At 45.3% G+C, this 18,335-nt stretch overlaps 1 protein-coding gene across 1 annotated transcript; it reads left to right on the forward strand.

Moving 5' to 3' along the window:
• The first annotated feature begins 10,116 nt into the window (after window positions 1-10,116).
• Window positions 10,117-17,600, forward strand: BRCC3 (BRCA1/BRCA2-containing complex subunit 3). Its single transcript, XM_073639710.1, is given in 9 exon segments — window positions 10,117-10,288; window positions 11,049-11,168; window positions 13,029-13,116; window positions 13,329-13,417; window positions 13,921-13,976; window positions 15,661-15,792; window positions 16,233-16,276; window positions 17,326-17,390; window positions 17,392-17,600. Coding segments are annotated over 9 exon segments (786 nt in total). The 5' UTR covers window positions 10,117-10,183; the 3' UTR covers window positions 17,479-17,600.
• The last annotated feature ends 735 nt before the right edge of the window (window positions 17,601-18,335 follow it).

An 18,335-nucleotide genomic window follows, 5' to 3' on the forward strand; every position in this document is an offset into this window, starting at 1 on the left:
CCCAGCACCGCCACGTGGGAGCGACACTCCAGGAAGGCCCAAGCTGCCTGCTATACGGGTGAGCACAAAGACGTTTTACTCAGGGACGAGGGCCACAACACAGCTATAAGCAGCAGGGCCAAAGAGATTAGCGCAAAGGGAAGGCCTACAACTCCACCAGGTGGATTCCCAACTTGCTTCCAGGCTGCCCGGACCTCTACTACCAGCTAGTACCCGTGCCCTGGTCTGCCTAACCACCGCAAATAAAGATCAGAGGAAACTGCCATTAAGTTGTGGACTGGTTATTATCTGCGCCATCCCTTGCACTACAACGCCCAGCAACATCTATAACATCACCATTTCCTGCCCTGGAGCTAAGCTCTGCCTGTGGAGAGCTGAACCAACTCTGCTGCGTCATCATCAGCTCCAGAGGATCTGCACCGCAGCGGCGGCTCCATATAGCTGCATACCACGGGTGGTGTCACGAACATTATATAAAAAAGGGAACTATATTGCCTTTTCTTTATTCCCCTTTTATTGACTGCCCTGGGTCACGGACCGGGTCACCGCCACTGTGACATCCCCCAGCACCAACCGGCCCGGCTACCGAGTACCCCACGGCCCAGGGGGCGCGTCATTATGTATTAACTATTTTGTGTGACTTATCTCTCCAATTTAAGGGCATAAAAATTAAAAGCTTGAAAATTGCAACATTTTCACAATTTTTGCCAAATTTCCGAATTTTTCACTAATAAACGTAAGTCATATCAAAGAAATTTTACCACTGTCATGAAGTACAATATGTCACGAAAAAAAAACAATCTCTGAATCGGTGGGATCCATTGAAGCGTTTCAGAGTTATTACCACATACCGGTGACAGTGGTCAGAAGGTGAAAAGAGGCTTTGGGGTGAAAGGGTTAAAGAAGCAAAACAGAAGCGTTCATGAAATATCACTAGATGGCAAATGACTAACTGGGGACTGTCAGGCTAGCACATGGCATACAGCAAAAAATGACGATTTCTGGTAATCTCCTACTCCTAGCCTTCATTGGCGTGCAAAGGAACCATGGGTTATGCTGCCATGTGGAGGCTAACACCAAGGCCACAGCCCCACTATCAGTATTTGGTCAGTATTTTTTCTCAGGAGTTGGAGCCAAAACCAGATGAGGAACAATCAGAGAAAAGGTATAATAGAAACAAATGCACCAATTCTGTATTTATCACCCTCTCCTGGTTGTGGCCCCAGCTTCTACTGACCGAATACTGACCAAATACTGATAGTGGGGCCGTGGCCTTAGGATACATCTTAGAAAAAAAAAAAAGCTGACTTTTCCCCAATGGGCTACACCGGGGCAGCTGACTCCTAGCTATTCAGTTATTGCAAAAGCAGTAGAAGGAGCAAAACCAAGACCTCCAGCCCCTAAACAATAGAGGGCCCTGTGTCCCCCAATGAAGGCTACAAGACACATTTTACAGTGAGAATCAAATATCTTAATTTCTCGGTCGCTTCATTGGGGGACTGGGGATGCATGGGACTGTACTGCAGAAAGAAGAATAGCAATTCCTCAGGTTACTACCCAAGCAACTGCCGCTTGTAGGACCCTCCTGCTGAGACTTGCATCCCTAAACAGGGCAGCATGGTGGCTCAGTGGTTAGCACTGTTACTTTGCAGCTCTGGGGTCCTGGGTTTAAATCCCACCAAGGACAACATCTGCAAGGAGTTTGTATGTTCTCCCCGTGTTTGCGTGGGTTTCCTCCGGTTTCCTCCCACACTCCAAAGACATACTGATAGGGAATGTAGATTGTGAGCCCCAATAATGTCTGAAAAGTGCTGTGGAATTAATGGCACTATATAAGTGAGTAAAACAATTAAACAGAAAGGTAAAGCCCTATGGAATGGTAGTACAGATGCCTGGAGGCATATGAACCAGTAGGCTTTGACCACATGGGGGATGAGGGGGATTGAGGGACTTTCCTTAGCACGGGCACCCTAGCTAAGCCCGATCTTCCACTGTGACAGATCAAAAGCAGTTATCAATGGTCAGATTGTCTAATAACCTCTTCAGGGTGATGAAATGCTTATAGGAAGGAGAGCAATCTCCTCATTAAAGGGGTTGTCCGGTCTAAATTGATAAGTCTGCAGTCATTCTGTGTGACTGCAGACTTCTGAATCTCCCCAGCAATATACGCTGCAGGGATCCGTCGGTTTCTGAGCTAGGAACAGCCGTGCCCACTAGACAGCTTGTATGGAGTGAGACTGCGCCCACTAGATAGCTTCTACCCAGGACTATGCATATCGCATACATCACCGCTGTTCCCGGATCAGAAACCGGCGAATCCTTGCAGCGCACAGTTCGTGCGCTGGGGTGGGGGGTTTCAAAGTCTGCAGTCACATAAAGTGACTGCAGACTTATCAGTACAGACTGGACAACCCCTTTAAGGTGTAAGGAGTAGAATACGCTAAGGAGAAAAGAGAGTGCAGAACGCAAGACGAGAGGAGAGAGACAGGCGAGGACCACCACTCGGAGCCTAACCTGGAGGAAGAGAACGCTAAAAGCCAAAAAAATCATTGCCGGAAAGCTGAAATGGAGAGATTTGTCTGATTGAGCCAAAAGAAGAGGACTGAAGGGCGTCCAAGACCAGATTGAGGTCCCTCAGATCCAGAATTCTAACGGTGGCGACGAGTTTGCCTTGGCCGGCAGAACTGACCTATGGCCTACAAGTCAAGTTCTGCCGGACAAGGATAACCAAGGCAGGGCCCTGGGAGACAAACCTGGCTCAAGATAGGTCTGCAAAAATTAATAAGGACAATGTCATAGGAACGCGGCCAATATGTCCTCACCTATGGAAAAGAGGCTTTCTAAATGAAATGGTAGAAAAGTGATGTCTAAATGCTATTCCCTAATCCTAGTCAAACAAACCTAATCAGAAAGGTCCAAAGTCTTCTAAACTGCGGACCCAACAGTAAATTAAAAGACCAAGAAATTGAATAAAAGAGTAGGCCATTGGGAAGGGTCTATTTAGATGCTATGGGTGGTGCGCGGGGGCATCGGCAATGATGAACGGAAGCTCTGGACTCAATCTGAAGAATCCTGAGCTCAGCAAGCATTCAAAATGTTCAGTCTGCACTGGGGAATGAGAATCCTGCCCTGATAGGGAAAGACCACTGTTCCCCTGGAATGTAGAAGAGACCTGACCTGTCACATACCGGGGGAAACTCGAGGAGATAGGCTTCTTGATGGTAGGGACCATCAGATGTAAAATCTCCTAACGTACTGGTGGTCCAGGCAACACAACAGAAGTCAATCGTCTGAATGACTTGCCTTAAACCTTGAACGAGACAGACCTGGCCAGCGCTCCCTTAGAAGATGGAAACACTGCTAGTAATCACTAACCCAGCCATCAGTTACTGGAGGAGGAAAAGACTAGGATAAGATGGAGACCGCCTTGAGGACTGAGACAGCATAAGGGGTGAACCAAAGCACTGAACTAGGGACAATGCTTCCACATGGGTAGAGAATCTGGGGGACTCCCAGAAAAAATGAATCCCACTGTCAAGAATGTCAAGGGGTGAAGCATTATGTACAGTGGCATGTAAAAGTGTGGGCACGCCTGGTCAAAATTACTGTTATTGTGAACAGTATTGCTCTATTTTAACCTCATTGGTCCACAGGACTTGTTTCCAAAATGTATCAGGCTTGTTTAGATGTTCTTTTGCATACTTCTGACTCTGAATTTTATGGTGAGGACGCAGCAGAAGTTTTCTTCTGATGACTCTTCTATGAAGGCCATATTTGTGCAGGTGTCAATGTACCACAACTCCAGAGTTTGCTAAATCTTTCTGAAGGTCTTTTGCAGTCAAGCGGGGGTTCTGATTTGCCGCTCTAGCAATCCTACGAGCAGCTCTCACTGAAATGTTGCTTGGTCTTCCATACTTTATCTTATCCTCTACTGTTCCTAGTTACTGCCAATTCTTAATTACATTTTGAAATCAGGAAAGGGCAACTTGAAAACACTTTGCTCTCTTCTTATAGCCTTCTCCTGCTTTGTGGGCCTCCATCATTTTCATTGTCAGAGTGCTGGGCAGCTGCTTAGAAGAACCCATGGCTGATGGTTTTTGGCACAAGGTTAGAGGAGGCTTGGTTTTTATAAAGCTGGGAAATTTACATCACCGGCCTTTCCCAACGATGATAGTGAACAAGTCACAACCCTAACAGGCTGATTAAGGTCTGAAACCTTGGTCAAAGTTATCTAAGCACATGGAATGGAATGGAGCTCTATGGAAACGTGTGATGTGCTGTATACACCAAAGTTATTCTTTATTCACATAAAACTATTGCCCAACCATGATATGGTAATCAGATATCCCCAAGGTGGAATAATACATTCTTCAGTCACATAAATTAATGGTAATGCCAAAAATAAAATTTAGTAGTAAAAATGCTAGTGTACATGTTTTTTCAATATATGTTGACAGCACTAGCTTTTAATGACTGTAGGATTGCTGTGGTCCCCAGGTGATGGTCCGTTCCCGATGACTGTAGGATTGTTGTGGTCCCCAGGTGATGGTCTGCTCACGTTTTCTTTAGTAACTGGTGGGTGATTGATGCCGGAACAGCAGACGGACTCCTGCGGTGCCAGCCTAGAACAGCAGATGCCCATCGCCTCCATCTCCTGCTGACAGCAACTCTCCTTATAATTGTTTACTGTGAAGACACAATGAATGTGAACATCACCCTATTGTGCTGATTGCACGGAGTAGGACGTGTTATGGCATCTTGCTTATTACGGCGTACACTGCAGGCATTTCTGGATTGCACACGCGGCCTTCTGACATGGATCCTTTCGTTTAGGCATCACTCACCTGATGGAAAGAAGCAATAATCAATATCTACACACAAGTAATCTGTAAAAAAAAATCACAACAACATATGGATGCAATATGCCAACTCCCAGAACTGATGACAAAGTAGCTCTAAGGGGCAGAACTGACACCGGCGAGTACTTTGCTATATACAATTTATAGCTGTTGAATAGTAGTGCTCAACCTAGCACATTATAGTCCATTCAGATGTGGTGGATACGGCCACTGATATTGTGACAGTTAGTTGTTAGTGGTCGTATCCCTGGATACCTAAGCTACTGCAACGCCCTGCACATGGGGTAAGCAACATAGCGAATCAGAAGAACTATATTATATGTATAATTGGAGGTATTTACTAATATAATATTATTACACCTTCTACATATTGGGAAAGGATCTTGGAGATGGGAATACCGCTTCCAGTTTTGTAAGACTGCCCTTATGGGAGGGTCAGGGCTCTCACATTATCAGTACATAAAACCTTTTGGCTGTTGAGTTCTTGTGTATATGTCTCTTCGAATGCTACAAAGGAGCCCATAGTGCTCTAAAAAGGGTTATGTGACAAGTTCCAATAAACGCTGCACTTGTATATATGTCATTGAGGACACCTTGCAGTTTTTTCACCTGCATGGTTTGCACCTGTCAGGGAAATATTGAATATATTCTTTCTTTCTTTCTTTCTTCCCCTGAAGCCCCCTCACCTCCTATCCCCCATTTGTCACAGGAGGGCTGACAGTCCAGCATCTGTCTCTGCAAATTATCACTTACAGTAGAAGTGACATGTAAAGCTACAACCTAATTAAAATGTGAGGGTCCTTCTTCCTGGCAGAAACAGGGGGTGATTAGACACATGCTGGCAATCAATTTACACGTAACTGTTGGAGCTTGATTCCCAGGACGTCAAAGGGAGTTTTAGCCGAAGCCCCAGTCCAACTGGAGCCGATATGAAATGTGGAATAACTTAAGTTCCATAATTCCGATAATAATGGGACCTATATTTTTAGTGGCAGGGACAGCCAAGGAGCAATATGCATATTTTCTCATTGCTATAAGCCAAACCAGGGAGCTGTGGCGCAAAAGTAGCAAAATAGCAGACTGCAACTATATCATGTGTGGTCTCTAAATGAAGGTAAAATCATAATAGAAAATATGGTACCACTTTTGGGCTTCTGGTATCAACCAGTGATAAGTTATCCCAAAGACCAGATTTTTAATACAAACATGAAGGGTGGAGCCCCAGCCCCTGTGATGTCGGCAAAAGGGGTGTGGACAGGTCCCTCCCTTAAGCATAAAATAGTTTGCTGAGGTTGGAGCAGTACTCATTGTCAGGGGGGTATAGATACTGTAAGCAACGGGTCACGTGCGATAACATTCAAATCAAATCGGGGAGCTCTTCCTCCATCTATGCTGATTCGTCCCTGCGAACTGTATAGAGGAGTAAGTCTTCTTTAATCCTTATTATTTTGTGTAACTGCTTATGTATTGTATTTCTCCTTTGTAAAATCTTGTATATTTTTCTTAAACACTGCCTCCCTTTTGGATTAAATATAAAATGTAATAGTTCTGTTTCTTTTGTCCTGTAATCGTTCCCTCCCCCAAAGCCATACGCTACCAGAACACAGGCGTCCACCCAGGCCTGTAATTATTTCAAGTATGGACGGTGGTGGCAGAGAATAATAATAATTGGGTTATTGTGAAGCTGACAGTGACCGTACGGGGGGGCGTATATGACTCGCCCCCTGGGCCGTGGGGCACGCGGATCCGGGCGATAGGGGAACGATGGGAGTAGTAGTGGCAACCCGGTTCCGTGGCTCAGGGTGGTCAGGCCAGTGGTAATCCGTTATGTGCTATTGATTATGTCCGACTACGCCACCCGTGGATTGCGGTTAGGAACCGCCGCTGCAGGGCAGACCGCTGGGGCTGATGATGTATGCAGCTGGGATGATGTGACTCCCCACGGGAAGAGTGCAGCCCCAGGGCAGTGTAGTGGATGGTGGGAGTGATGGTGGTGAGAGTCCCAGTACCGGTAGTGCCGGAAGAGCGAAAAAGCACACAGACAACGTACTGCAGTCCAGGGTCTTTACTCACGGTTAATATCCAAGTCACTTCTGCAGGGAATGACCGCCCGAGCCGTGCTGCGTCCACCAGGTGAGGGGCTCGGTCAACTCCCAGGCAGTTCAGAAGCATGGCACAGGACCCCCTTTAATCCTTTCTCTGGCCTGCCTCACCAGTGACCCACTTTTGTCCAGCTGCCGCGGACCTGTGCGGTTAAACGTGGGCCCCGTCCTCCGCTGTCCTATATGGTGCCTTCCTAGCAGGTTTGATGAGGTGTCGCACCAATAAATGGTCACAGCCTCCGGTCTTTGGCTGAGGGTAGTTTCTCCTCCACCAACTTGGGATCCGGTACCCTTAATCTGCCTGACCCTTCACCCTGGATTCTCGTGGGTTCTTAGGGTCCCTTCCACCTTCTTGTTCCTGAGCCCTTCTGTTTCTCTCTCTCTTCTCCTTCTTTCCTGTTCTGTCTTCTCCTCCTTCCCTTGGCCTCTTCTCCAGGCCCACTTCTCCTTCTCCTCTCAGGCTCCGGCCTCTTCTCCAGGCCTGCCTCTGGAGCAGCACTCAGCCTGAGCTGCTGCTCCCTGTCAGCTCTCCTCTCCTCACAGACTGAACTGAACACTGTTCTAAGATGGCTCCTCCCTTTTATACTTCCCTCTAGCCATGAGCCCAGGTGACCAGCAACCAATGGGCTCCTACCTACGCTCAGGAACCAACCCCTATCTGCTCCTACAGCACTGGGTGTTCCACCCCCCTCCCCACTCCAGACAGGGACATAGTCAGTCGTGCCTGCACTTCTGTCTAGTGGGAGCACCGTTGAGCTGTCCCTCGGAAATGGGGTGTGTGTGCTGTATGCAGCTAACTGAGCCCTGGTCCATACTCCATCCTTACCCGGGAGTGGAATACCACACCTCTGGCAGAGGTGCAATACCCCTGTAGCGGCCGAGCCCTCGGGGCGCTACATATACACATATTCCATGCGTTGGAATCCAGAGGTGTGATGCCATACGCTCACTGGTCGCTTGCCGATACCTACGTAGAGAGTAGTGGGGACCGTGTGCTCACGAATCCCTGACAAAATCATGACAGAGTGACGGCACGGTGAGATATTGAATGATCTCCCTGGTGTCGCTGTGGAATACCTGACAGCACCCATCTGATGTCCTGGTACCTGAAGCCAAGCCATTGAACAGGCTTTTATCAGCAGGGTCTCTCTTATAGGTCACGCTAGATCTGGACACAAAGGCAGAGCTGAAATAGAAGGTGACCTGACCTGTACGGACACGTGTCCCCAGTTCCTGGGATTGGAGGGGACATAGTTGAGAAACTCCAAAAAAAACTTTTAGTAATGCTGAAGGTGCCCACAGAAAAGAATAATTTGGAGCTTGCTGTTGCTTTCTATCCTATGACACAGCTCAGTGTGAGCACTGCTGTCCTATGTACGTACGGTCTATGTGACAGGGCAGGATGCAGAGGACTGCATGTGACCCGGAGATGCTTAGTAGCTCACCGCTGGTGTGGAATATACCATAGAGGAATTTCTAGAAGAAACAGAAAAAGACAGAAGTAAAAAATAAATAAAGTAAACACTTCAGAGTTTGGAATTAATTCACATAAAACAAAAGTTAACATATAAACAAGTAAGACAATTTACATTGTGGAGTTTAAATTAGATGTACAAACAAAATCCGTGAGCCTTAAAGGGGTATTCCCATTTCCAAGATCCACTGGCGGACACAGACAGAAGAGGCCTCTGTGCAAGAACAATATATGGGCCCTTTGCAGTGGAATAGCTCATCATAATGCACAATGTGCAAACGGCTCCCCTTACCTCTTTGCCCCTGTGCAACTGCACAGGTTGCACCAATGATAGGATCTTGGCAGGGGCGAGCATATCTCATAGTGTAGTAGGTGTAATATTAACAATATTAGCAAATGCCTCTAATTAGAAATGTAGAAAGAGATTTTCTGTTTAGCGATGTCACTTACCCCATGTGCAGGGCATTGCAATAGCTTAGATATTCAAGGTTATGACCACTCATATAGTGACAGTTAGTGGTTGTAACCATGGATACCTAAACTATTGCAATGCCCTGCACATGGGGTAAGTGACATAGATTATCAGGAGATCTATACTACATTTGTAATTGGAGGTATTTGCTAATAATATTATAATTACACCTACGACATATTGGGATAGGATCTTGGAGATGGGAATACCATTTTAAACCTTGAGAGCCTTGTTGGAAGCTTGGCATTGGGGTCAACCATTTTCAAGTTGTCACAGGCCACCCAGATGCGAATATGGGGCTCTCACAGCGGAGGCAGCAGATAAGCCGGTGATGTCACGACACGCTGGGTCAGATTGATGCCCTGAGGGGAGGGAATGGGTCTGAGACGATGAATTAACCACCACGGCACTTGGTCGGCTCGGCTGACATCTTGTCTGCACACGTCCCGGCCCCGATTAATGAAATACGCAGGAGCTGAGTGACTCCGGCTCCCGGCAGACGCGGAGGACTTTAGGGCCCGATTCATCAATTGCGGTTTATTTAGGCCACTTTTATTTTTCTGCTTTGTGCTATTCGCTATTTTTTACAACAAATTCTTTAAAATGCACAGACGGTTCATGTATTTTGTGCAAAAAAAAAAAAAAGTGCATGTCCGGCTTAAAAATGTCACAATATATTCGCAAAAATTACAGACGGACATAAAATCCATGGAAAAAAAACAAAATGACGATTATTTTTTACGTTGAATGAATGAGGTGAATAAGATGAAAATGTTTGGAAATCCCAAAACACGCTCACGATAAGAAACCTAAAAAACAGGGGAACACATAAAATAGACTTAAAAAAGTTAATAGAACGAAGGGCAAAAAACAGGCGAAAAACACCAAAAATTTGGGAAAAAGCGCAAATGCAATAATGCCGGAGCGACGGTGCAGCGCTCACACCCGGCTGCATTAAAATGTCCCAAAACATCAATATAAATATATACAAACCTGACAAACACATACACGTCCCCTCCTGTTGTGGGCATGAAGGACACCAGGGAGTGGGGAAACCCCGGAGCACAAGCTCGGTAGCGAATAGAAAAAGAAAAAAAACAGACCCTGCTGCCTACCTAAAGCGCAGGCGGATGAGTTGCCATTTTCTAGAAGACCACCCCTAGTATATTTAATGCTATTGACTTCAACAAAATGGCGCCTGTGCGGCAGACATGTTTTGTATTTCCTGGAACACAAACCTCGTCGCAAGAGGTGCAGTTGTGCTGCACGGAGCAGGATGGCGGTGCAGGCCGTGCACATCGAGGGAGACGCTTTTCTAGTGTGTGTGGCCCATTCGCTGAGCACAGAGCGGGAGGAGGTGATGGGTCTGTGCATCGGCGAGGTGAGAGCTGGCGCCGTCGTACAGCGGACACTGTCGGGGACCAATCACAACTTTGCTTTCATTTCTGCGAGTGATTGAGATTTGACAGTTGAAAGGTGATTGGTTGCTATGGACAATGGCCGCTTTTAGTCCCCATACATTAGAGGCCTAGTTGTCCTTGAGCTCACCACATAATGACAGAAGGCAGGCTATTATCACATTGTGTGCTCTATAGTTTACAGCTGGTTTCCCAGGTTACAGACCACCTCTGCCGTGGCCGGTTTCCCAGGTTACAGACCACCTCTGCCGTGGCCGGTTTCCCAGGTTACAGACCACCTCTGCCGTGGCCGGTTTCCCAGGTTACAGACCACCTCTGCCGTGGCCGGTTTCCTAGGTTACAGACCACCTCTGCCGTGGCCGGTTTCCTAGGTTACAGACCACCTCTGCCGTGGCCGGTTTCCTAGGTTACAGACCACCTCTGCCGTGGCCGGTTTCCTAGGTTACAGACCACCTCTGCCGTGGCCGGTTTCCTAGGGAAGGAGCTTGTGCTTGTAAACTGCAGTCGCGGTCCTGAAGGCGGCCGATCGTTGTCCTCTCAGTACGGCGGCTCCGCTGTGTCACCGGCTCAAATCCCCAATTTCAGGAGGGTGGAGCACAAACCTGAGGCCTCCCCTGTAATGGCGGCATGTTATGCAGGGCTCTAATCGTTCGTAGGATGGAGTAATCTTCATGTATAGAGTGTAAGGTGTGAGAGCCGCGTGCCGCGTTCTGTATCCCACAGGTGGACACTCAGCGAGTCGTTCACATCCACTCCGTCATCATCTTACGCCGCTCCGACAAGAGGAAGGATCGTGTGGAGATCTCACCGGAGCAGCTGTCCGCAGCCACTATAGAGGCCGATATATCCTTCTGTATCACAACGTATACATGTGTTCTATACCGCGTGTCCCCGAAAATAACACAGCGTCTTATAATGTTTTTTTTGATGGGTGACTGCTTATTTTCTGGGGATGTCTTATTTTTTTTTGGAAGAACAACAATCCACATCTATTCTTGAACAAAAAAAATCAACATTTATTTAAATATATTTATGTCATCACACACACGTGCATATACACACACACACACACACACACACACAGGCACACTGCACTCACACACGTACAGACACACTGCACACACGTGCATACACACACACAGACACACTGCACTCACACACGTGTGTGTATACACACTGCACACGCACGTGTATACACACCCAGACACACTGCACTCACACACACGCGTGTGTATACACACTGCGCACACGCAGGCACACTGCACACGCACATGTATACACACACAGACACACTGCACTCACACATGTGTATACACACTGTGCACACGCAGGCACACTGCACACGCACGTGTATACACACACAGACACACTGCACACACGTGCATACACACACGTGCATACAGACACACTGCACTCACACACGTGTGTATACACACTGCGCACACGCAGGCACACTGCACATGTGTGTGTGTGTGTGTGTATATACACATATTTTGGGCTTGGAATCATTTTTACAATTGGGCTTTTCCTTTCTGCTGATTTATGACTACATGACGGTTCAGCTGAACTTTGTTGTCGTAAATCAACTAATAGGAGATCTGAAAAAGACAGACAGGTCTGAGGCGATGCGGAAACGTTTCGGCGGCACAGGTCGCGCGTCCAAAGATTAGTGCATGCCACTGCTACATGGCAGTATAGTGACAATAGGTACCGTGACAAGCAATCTGACCCCACTCACTCGCGCTTTACTCATGTGCAGCGATCTTTGGTAAAATTAGCTTTGACCTAAAAGAGTTAAAGGGAGTCCATCACCCGCAAAATACATTTTGTTATGGGCTATACAGTGGTGTAGGGCCCCTAAATAACCATACTAGCGCTGGAAATTGTTACTGGTGCAGAGCCTGAGATAATACATTTTAATATATATGCAAATGAGGGGGCTTTGGTGCACCCTTGGTGTGGCCAAGAGTTTGGCACACCATTATGCATCTTCATTTGCGTATTGATTCCCTTCCTCCGCTTACGATTGACAGACCCACGCCGGCAGCATTCAGAGACAGTGCTCACTCTGGGAAGCCAGCACTGTCAATCACAAGCTGGGGAAGGGCCCCAATATGCAAATATAGAGGCATGACTCTTGGCCAGACCTAGGGGGCACTGTAGCATCTTCATTTGCATATGAATTAAAAGTTATTTTCTCAGGCCCTGTACCAGTGCTAGTATGGTTGTTATAGGGGCTAAGCCCCCTACAACACTTTATAGCCCATTTAAAATGCATTTTGGGGATGATGGACTCCCTTTAACAGTTTTTCTATCAAAATGACTGTCAGATTTTTAGTTGACTCACTCAGCAGCCAACGAGAAGCCTATAAAAGCCAAATGGTGCAAATTCTGTAATGAAAGCAATTTTTTTTTTTTTTAAAAAGTGAGTTTTTGTCGAAAATACTATTGATGGAAATGCAAAAAAATTCTCCAAAAGCTAATGTTAGTTTAGGAATTTGTTCCAGCCCCCGAGTCATCTTATGACACCCAAACAGTGAAGTAGTCCTGCGCAAAAAAAATAGTCTGATTCCAGCGGTCAACCCGAAAGTCATCTACTTTCACCAACAAAATGATAAAAGAAACAAAACTGCTCAGGTGCAAATTAGAAACTTATTGTTTCCCTTTTCGGGAAGTTGTTTTCTTCCTTTACCTCCTCTGCACAGATTGTCGGAGATCACCGGACGTCCCATGAGGGTCGTTGGCTGGTATCACTCTCACCCGCATATTACAGTGTGGCCGTCCCATGTCGGTAAGAGACTAAGGCTATATTCACATCTGTGTTTGAGGGCGTACATACGGAGCGTGAAGCTGGACAGCCTCGAAGCTGTAAAGGGTCATGAGACACATGGCCTGTCTGTCCTCGGACCGCAGAGCACGGATGTGTGACTCTGGCCTAATGAACCTAATTGATAGCGAGATTATTGTGACTTACTAGCGTTCTCCTCTGCCATTGCACCACAGATGTGCGCACCCAGGCCATGTATCAGATGATGGATGTCGGATTTGTGGGATTAATCTTCTCATGCTTCATAGAGGACAAGAACACAAAGGTCAGTTACCATTTGGGCTGTGATCAGAAAGAGCTCATTTTCGTCAGCCTTTCTATTCTTGTAATCCAATGTTCTGCGGAACAAAGGGAAAGTATCCTCAGATAATGACCTATACTTTAAATCTGGCTTTTGTTAATAATTTTTATTGTACCCGGTGTTATGGACGTGGTGATACCAGATACGTGTAATTCTTTGGCTGTTTGTTTATTGGTTTAAACAACCTTTTATTCAGATTTTTTTTTCATTTTAACATTTTTTATAAATACCTAAAAACTTTTGTGAATATACACATTTTTTTTTTTTTACATTATTAATACCCTAGGTGGACTTGAAGACGCGATCCCTTTGTCCCTCTGCGGGGAGCCTATGGAGTGACAGAGGGAGCCATCTCCATCTGTCGCATTTCATTTTCCATCCCTTTTGGACGTTACTCCTTTATTGTTGTTCTTAAATATATTGTTTTATTTTATATTTATCGTTTTGATTTCTTATCTCCTCTTCAGACTGGACGTCTTCTCTACACCTGCTTTCAGTCAGTCCAAGCGCAGAAGAGCAATGAGTAAGTCACTTTTAGGGCTTGTTTAGCCCGTGCATGCTATACGTACCTGTGCCGCGCGTGCTAAGATCGGCTGGCACACGGACCACTGTTATGCTATAGGGCTGTTCAGATGACCGTTTTATTGCGCGGGCAAATGTGTATATGTGAAAAATAAATCGCAGCGCGTACTGCTCTATTCCGTATTTTGGATGAGACTCACCTAGTCAAGTCCCTGGATATGTAAAAAGAAAAAAATGAATCTTTATTGACCTGATTTTTACGGTACATTATTAGCTAAAAAAACCCCTATTTTTCACTTAAGCTGTTGATAAGTAATGAGGGCACCCTGACCACACTATGGCTGATATCGTCTGAGTTTACGGGATTAATATTGGTGCATTTTTCATGCACTCGTCTGAACCCGGCTTTAGGGTGAGATGAGACAATGCACTCAACAGGGGCCCGTTTTGGCCGCATGGTCACACCCTTCATATGGAAAGGTTGTCCTAAAAAATAGCTGAAAAGAAGACAAAATATGTTTGATTAGAAAGGAACAAATTTTTAGAGTAAAATGAGCTTCTTAAAAGTTGTTTTTTTTTATTTTTTAGGTTACTTTGCTATCCCATCCTGCAGCTAAAGGTGTTTCTTACCCGCAAAGAGATTTGGCACTGTTATGCTATGTCGTTTTTGGCAGTGCAGGTGAAGGCCATTGAAAGCACCATTACACCATGGCTGCAACTTGGGAAAGCACCCTTCAACCCTTTTCCAACATGGAATGTACCAGTACGTCCTATATCGGGTGTCTGTGTAGAAAACAAAGCTGCAGATATTAGTAGCATTATGAGAGATGCCTGGCCGCTGTACTGAAAGTGCGGCACCTGGGAGAAAATGCAGTGACTGACAGCCGGCCCAGCCGTGCATAAGTACAGAGCCGGCTGTCAGTCAGTGTCAGGGCGTGCGTCAGTGCTGTAAGTGGTGACTGTAATTAACAAAAGTTAAAGGGGTTGTCACGGGGATACCACGACAGAGAGGGGCCAGAAGACCACGGTGTCTAGCTTCACGAACTCCTGCACTATTTAGAAGTATATCACCATCTTATTAAACAGTGCAGGTGTTTTCCTTGCCAGCAGTGTATGGGTTAAACTGTTGAAGCTCTTGGAGCTTTCCCACCTGGATTATACCTAGATTAGAGAGTTTAAAGGTCTGTAAATAGTGTTGACCTCAGTGCATGGGTAGTTTACCTGTGTCCGAATATACTGACTCGTGCAAAAAGTGTTAAATTATATTCCTTTAAAGGGAATCTGTCACCCCCTGGGACCTATCAGACCGTTAATATGGGCATACAGGTGATAGAAATGTGAATCTGTACTTACATGTATGGCCCATAGCAGAGGTCTTGTGGCTGTGAAATTGCTTTTTATAAAATCATTTTTCCTAAGCAATACACGGTATTAAGAACTGGGGTATGTGAACTTTTGATCAGGGTCATTTGGATGTTTTTGGTTGTCATTAAGATTTAAAAAGAGAAAACATGAGTGCAGAAAAAGTTTTTTTATCATCATTCATATTCTCTGAAACAAGGCCAAGAAAGGAAAAATTCTGCCAGGGTATGTAAACTTTTGAGCACAACTTTATTTAATGCCAATATTTTTATTTTATTGGCATCCAATTGCTATTATTACGCATTTTATCTTCCGTTCAACAGATATGAAAGAATAGAAATCCCGCTTCATGTTGTCCCACATGACACCATCAGGAAAGTTTGTCTGGAGTCAGCGGTGGAACTGCCCAAAATCCTGTGCCAGGAGGAGCAGGATGCCTACCGCAGGATACATAGGTATGGGTAGTGACGATGGAGCAGTGACATGCCGCAGTGCTCGCTATCGCGCACATTGAGCATCGGGAAGTGAATGGCAAACTCGGAGGACGGAAAAATTCTCTCCTCTCTTTCTGCACCCAAATAATTCAAATGATCCACCACCACGCGATGTTCGGACGGGCAGTGCCGGGCATGCTCGCCCATCACTAGTGTGTTTTGCCACTATAAAAACTGAAGCGGCAAATTTGTGAAAACTAACATTTGTGTCGGCCTCAAAACGTTTGGCCAAAACTGCATTACTGGCACCGCTATGTCGTGCTATTTTGCTATGAAATTATGACTTCTCTGCATTCATACTGGAGAACCAGCTATAGAAAACTCGCACCCAGACACCCACAGAGGGCTAAAAAAATATAATACTGTTTTTTTTTTATTTTTTGTCTTCTGTTTGTTCTCAGCCTGGGACATCTAGATTCCATTACCAAGATTCATAATGGTTCTGGTAAGTGATAAGACAACGGAGATGAAACAAAAGCTGTCAATATTTCACATTTTCTGTAATGAATTGTTATTGTATTTTTTTTTTTCCATATTACACCCCCATTTTATTAGGCCGGAAATAGTTATCCTGTTGTGCCAAATTCATACCCCATTGTATTATTTGATGTCGTTATATTATTGGGAGTAGTTGACTATACATGGGGATCAAAAAGAAAAATTTTATATGTCAATAAGAAGAAAAAGAGGTGGCACTCACCGACACAATAAAATAATTTTTAATGGATCACATTAAAACATGGATGCAGGAGAGTTTGTGAGACCCGTTGAAGCGCAGGAGGTGCGAAACGGCTGTCCTACATATGTCTCAATGACTTTTTTACGTTCATGTTTTAATGTGATACAATAAAGGAACTTTTAATGGGACGGTGAGTGCCACCTTTTCTCCTTATGAACATATTCTGAATTGTTTTTTTAGGCAGTGAACATCTGAGATCCCAGGGGTTTGGTATACAATGCTGTCTTAGGAAGCTTGATCACTCTGGCGACAGGTGTAACATTTGTGAATTGCTTTCATAGAAAAATTATATAACATACAAAATATACTTTTTTGATAATGGGTAAATATAAAATAGTACTTGCGCTGGTAACGTTAGGCTTGGAAATAAGAACATGGAGATTATAAAATCCACAATCTCCATATTCTTATTTCCAAGTGTAACGTTACCAGCGCAAGTACTATTTTATATTTACTCTTTATATATTGGATTTATCCAAACCGGACAACTTGTGGCTGGTCGTCCTTCCTTGCTGCTGGTACAAAAAGGCTTACCTACCAGCGCCTCCACCAACTTTTTTTTTTTTTTGATAATGGTATTCAGCGGGTGGCGGATACAGTAATGTTGCATATAGTTGCAGCTAAACTTTTGGTATATATGTCAGGAGTTTTTTTTTGCATAGAAGTAAATGGTGAACAAGACCCTAAACGGTATTCAAATGTTATAAATATCACAATAATTGATAACTGGATGTTTATAACATTTTGTTTTGCAGTTTTTACTAAGAATTTGTGTGGCCAAATGTCTGCAGTCAGCGGGCCGCTGTTACAGTGGCTCGAAAGACCGTCTTCAGCAGAATCAGCAGCGCGCCCAGGAGCTCGAGAAGGAAAAGGAGAAACTCCTGCAGGAATTGGAGAGCCTGGACTGACTCATTGCTCACGGTTACTGCTGCGACGAGTCCTGGTCGCAGTCGCCACCTTCTACTGCTGCGACGAGTCCTGGTCGCAGTCGCCACCTTCTACTGCTGCGACGATTCTCTCCCCCCCCAACATGAACAGGAGGTGGCCAAATACATTTTATTCACTACATACAGACAAGAGTAGTATCTCATCATTCAGCAGACGACCTAGCTTATTATTACATGGAAGCAGAGATAAATCTGTAACTGAGGGTAATGACATTTTTGCATGTAGCTGAATGGTGGGCCCTCCGTGTCAATGTTACTGCGGGGGCCTTCGCCACCCCAGTCTGAAACTGTTAACAGTTTTCCCCAGTTCTGTGCTATTGCCGTCAGACCTGCCCCACACACAGATCTTCTGTTTGGGATATTAGAAGTTTTTGATTCTAAAAGTTACTTATAATAAACAAATATTTTGAAATATTCCAGCACAAGACACTGAGAATAATGTAGAGGTTGTATTTAATCCATTCTGGGTTATCTGCTACTGTGATTCCTTCTTTCCTTCCGACACAGTTTCTCTAAACCAGATTACATTTCACATGATGCCCGTGGCTTTGCAGAAGAGGCAAAGTCTCATCACAATGGTTTGGCTTCTATCCAATGACATCCAGTAATCCACTGCTGCCTGATGTTGCTTATTGTACTCCCGTGTTTTGGGGCTTCATCCTGCAGTGTCAGTGTGTCACGTGTGCTGCAGCTTCTACTCCACTCCTCCATCTGCTTCCTGACAGATTGCAGCTGTGTGAAACTAGTTTGTTAATGTAAGCCCAGGCAAATAGATAAGGGCCTGTGCACACAGACCACAAATCGTTTGGAGCAGATCC

Source organism: Phyllobates terribilis, unplaced genomic scaffold, assembly GCF_046119375.1.
Source record: "Phyllobates terribilis strain yellow unplaced genomic scaffold, ASM4611937v1 Scaffold_7__3_contigs__length_470593459, whole genome shotgun sequence".
In the NCBI taxonomy this organism is placed as follows: Eukaryota; Metazoa; Chordata; class Amphibia; order Anura; family Dendrobatidae; genus Phyllobates; species Phyllobates terribilis.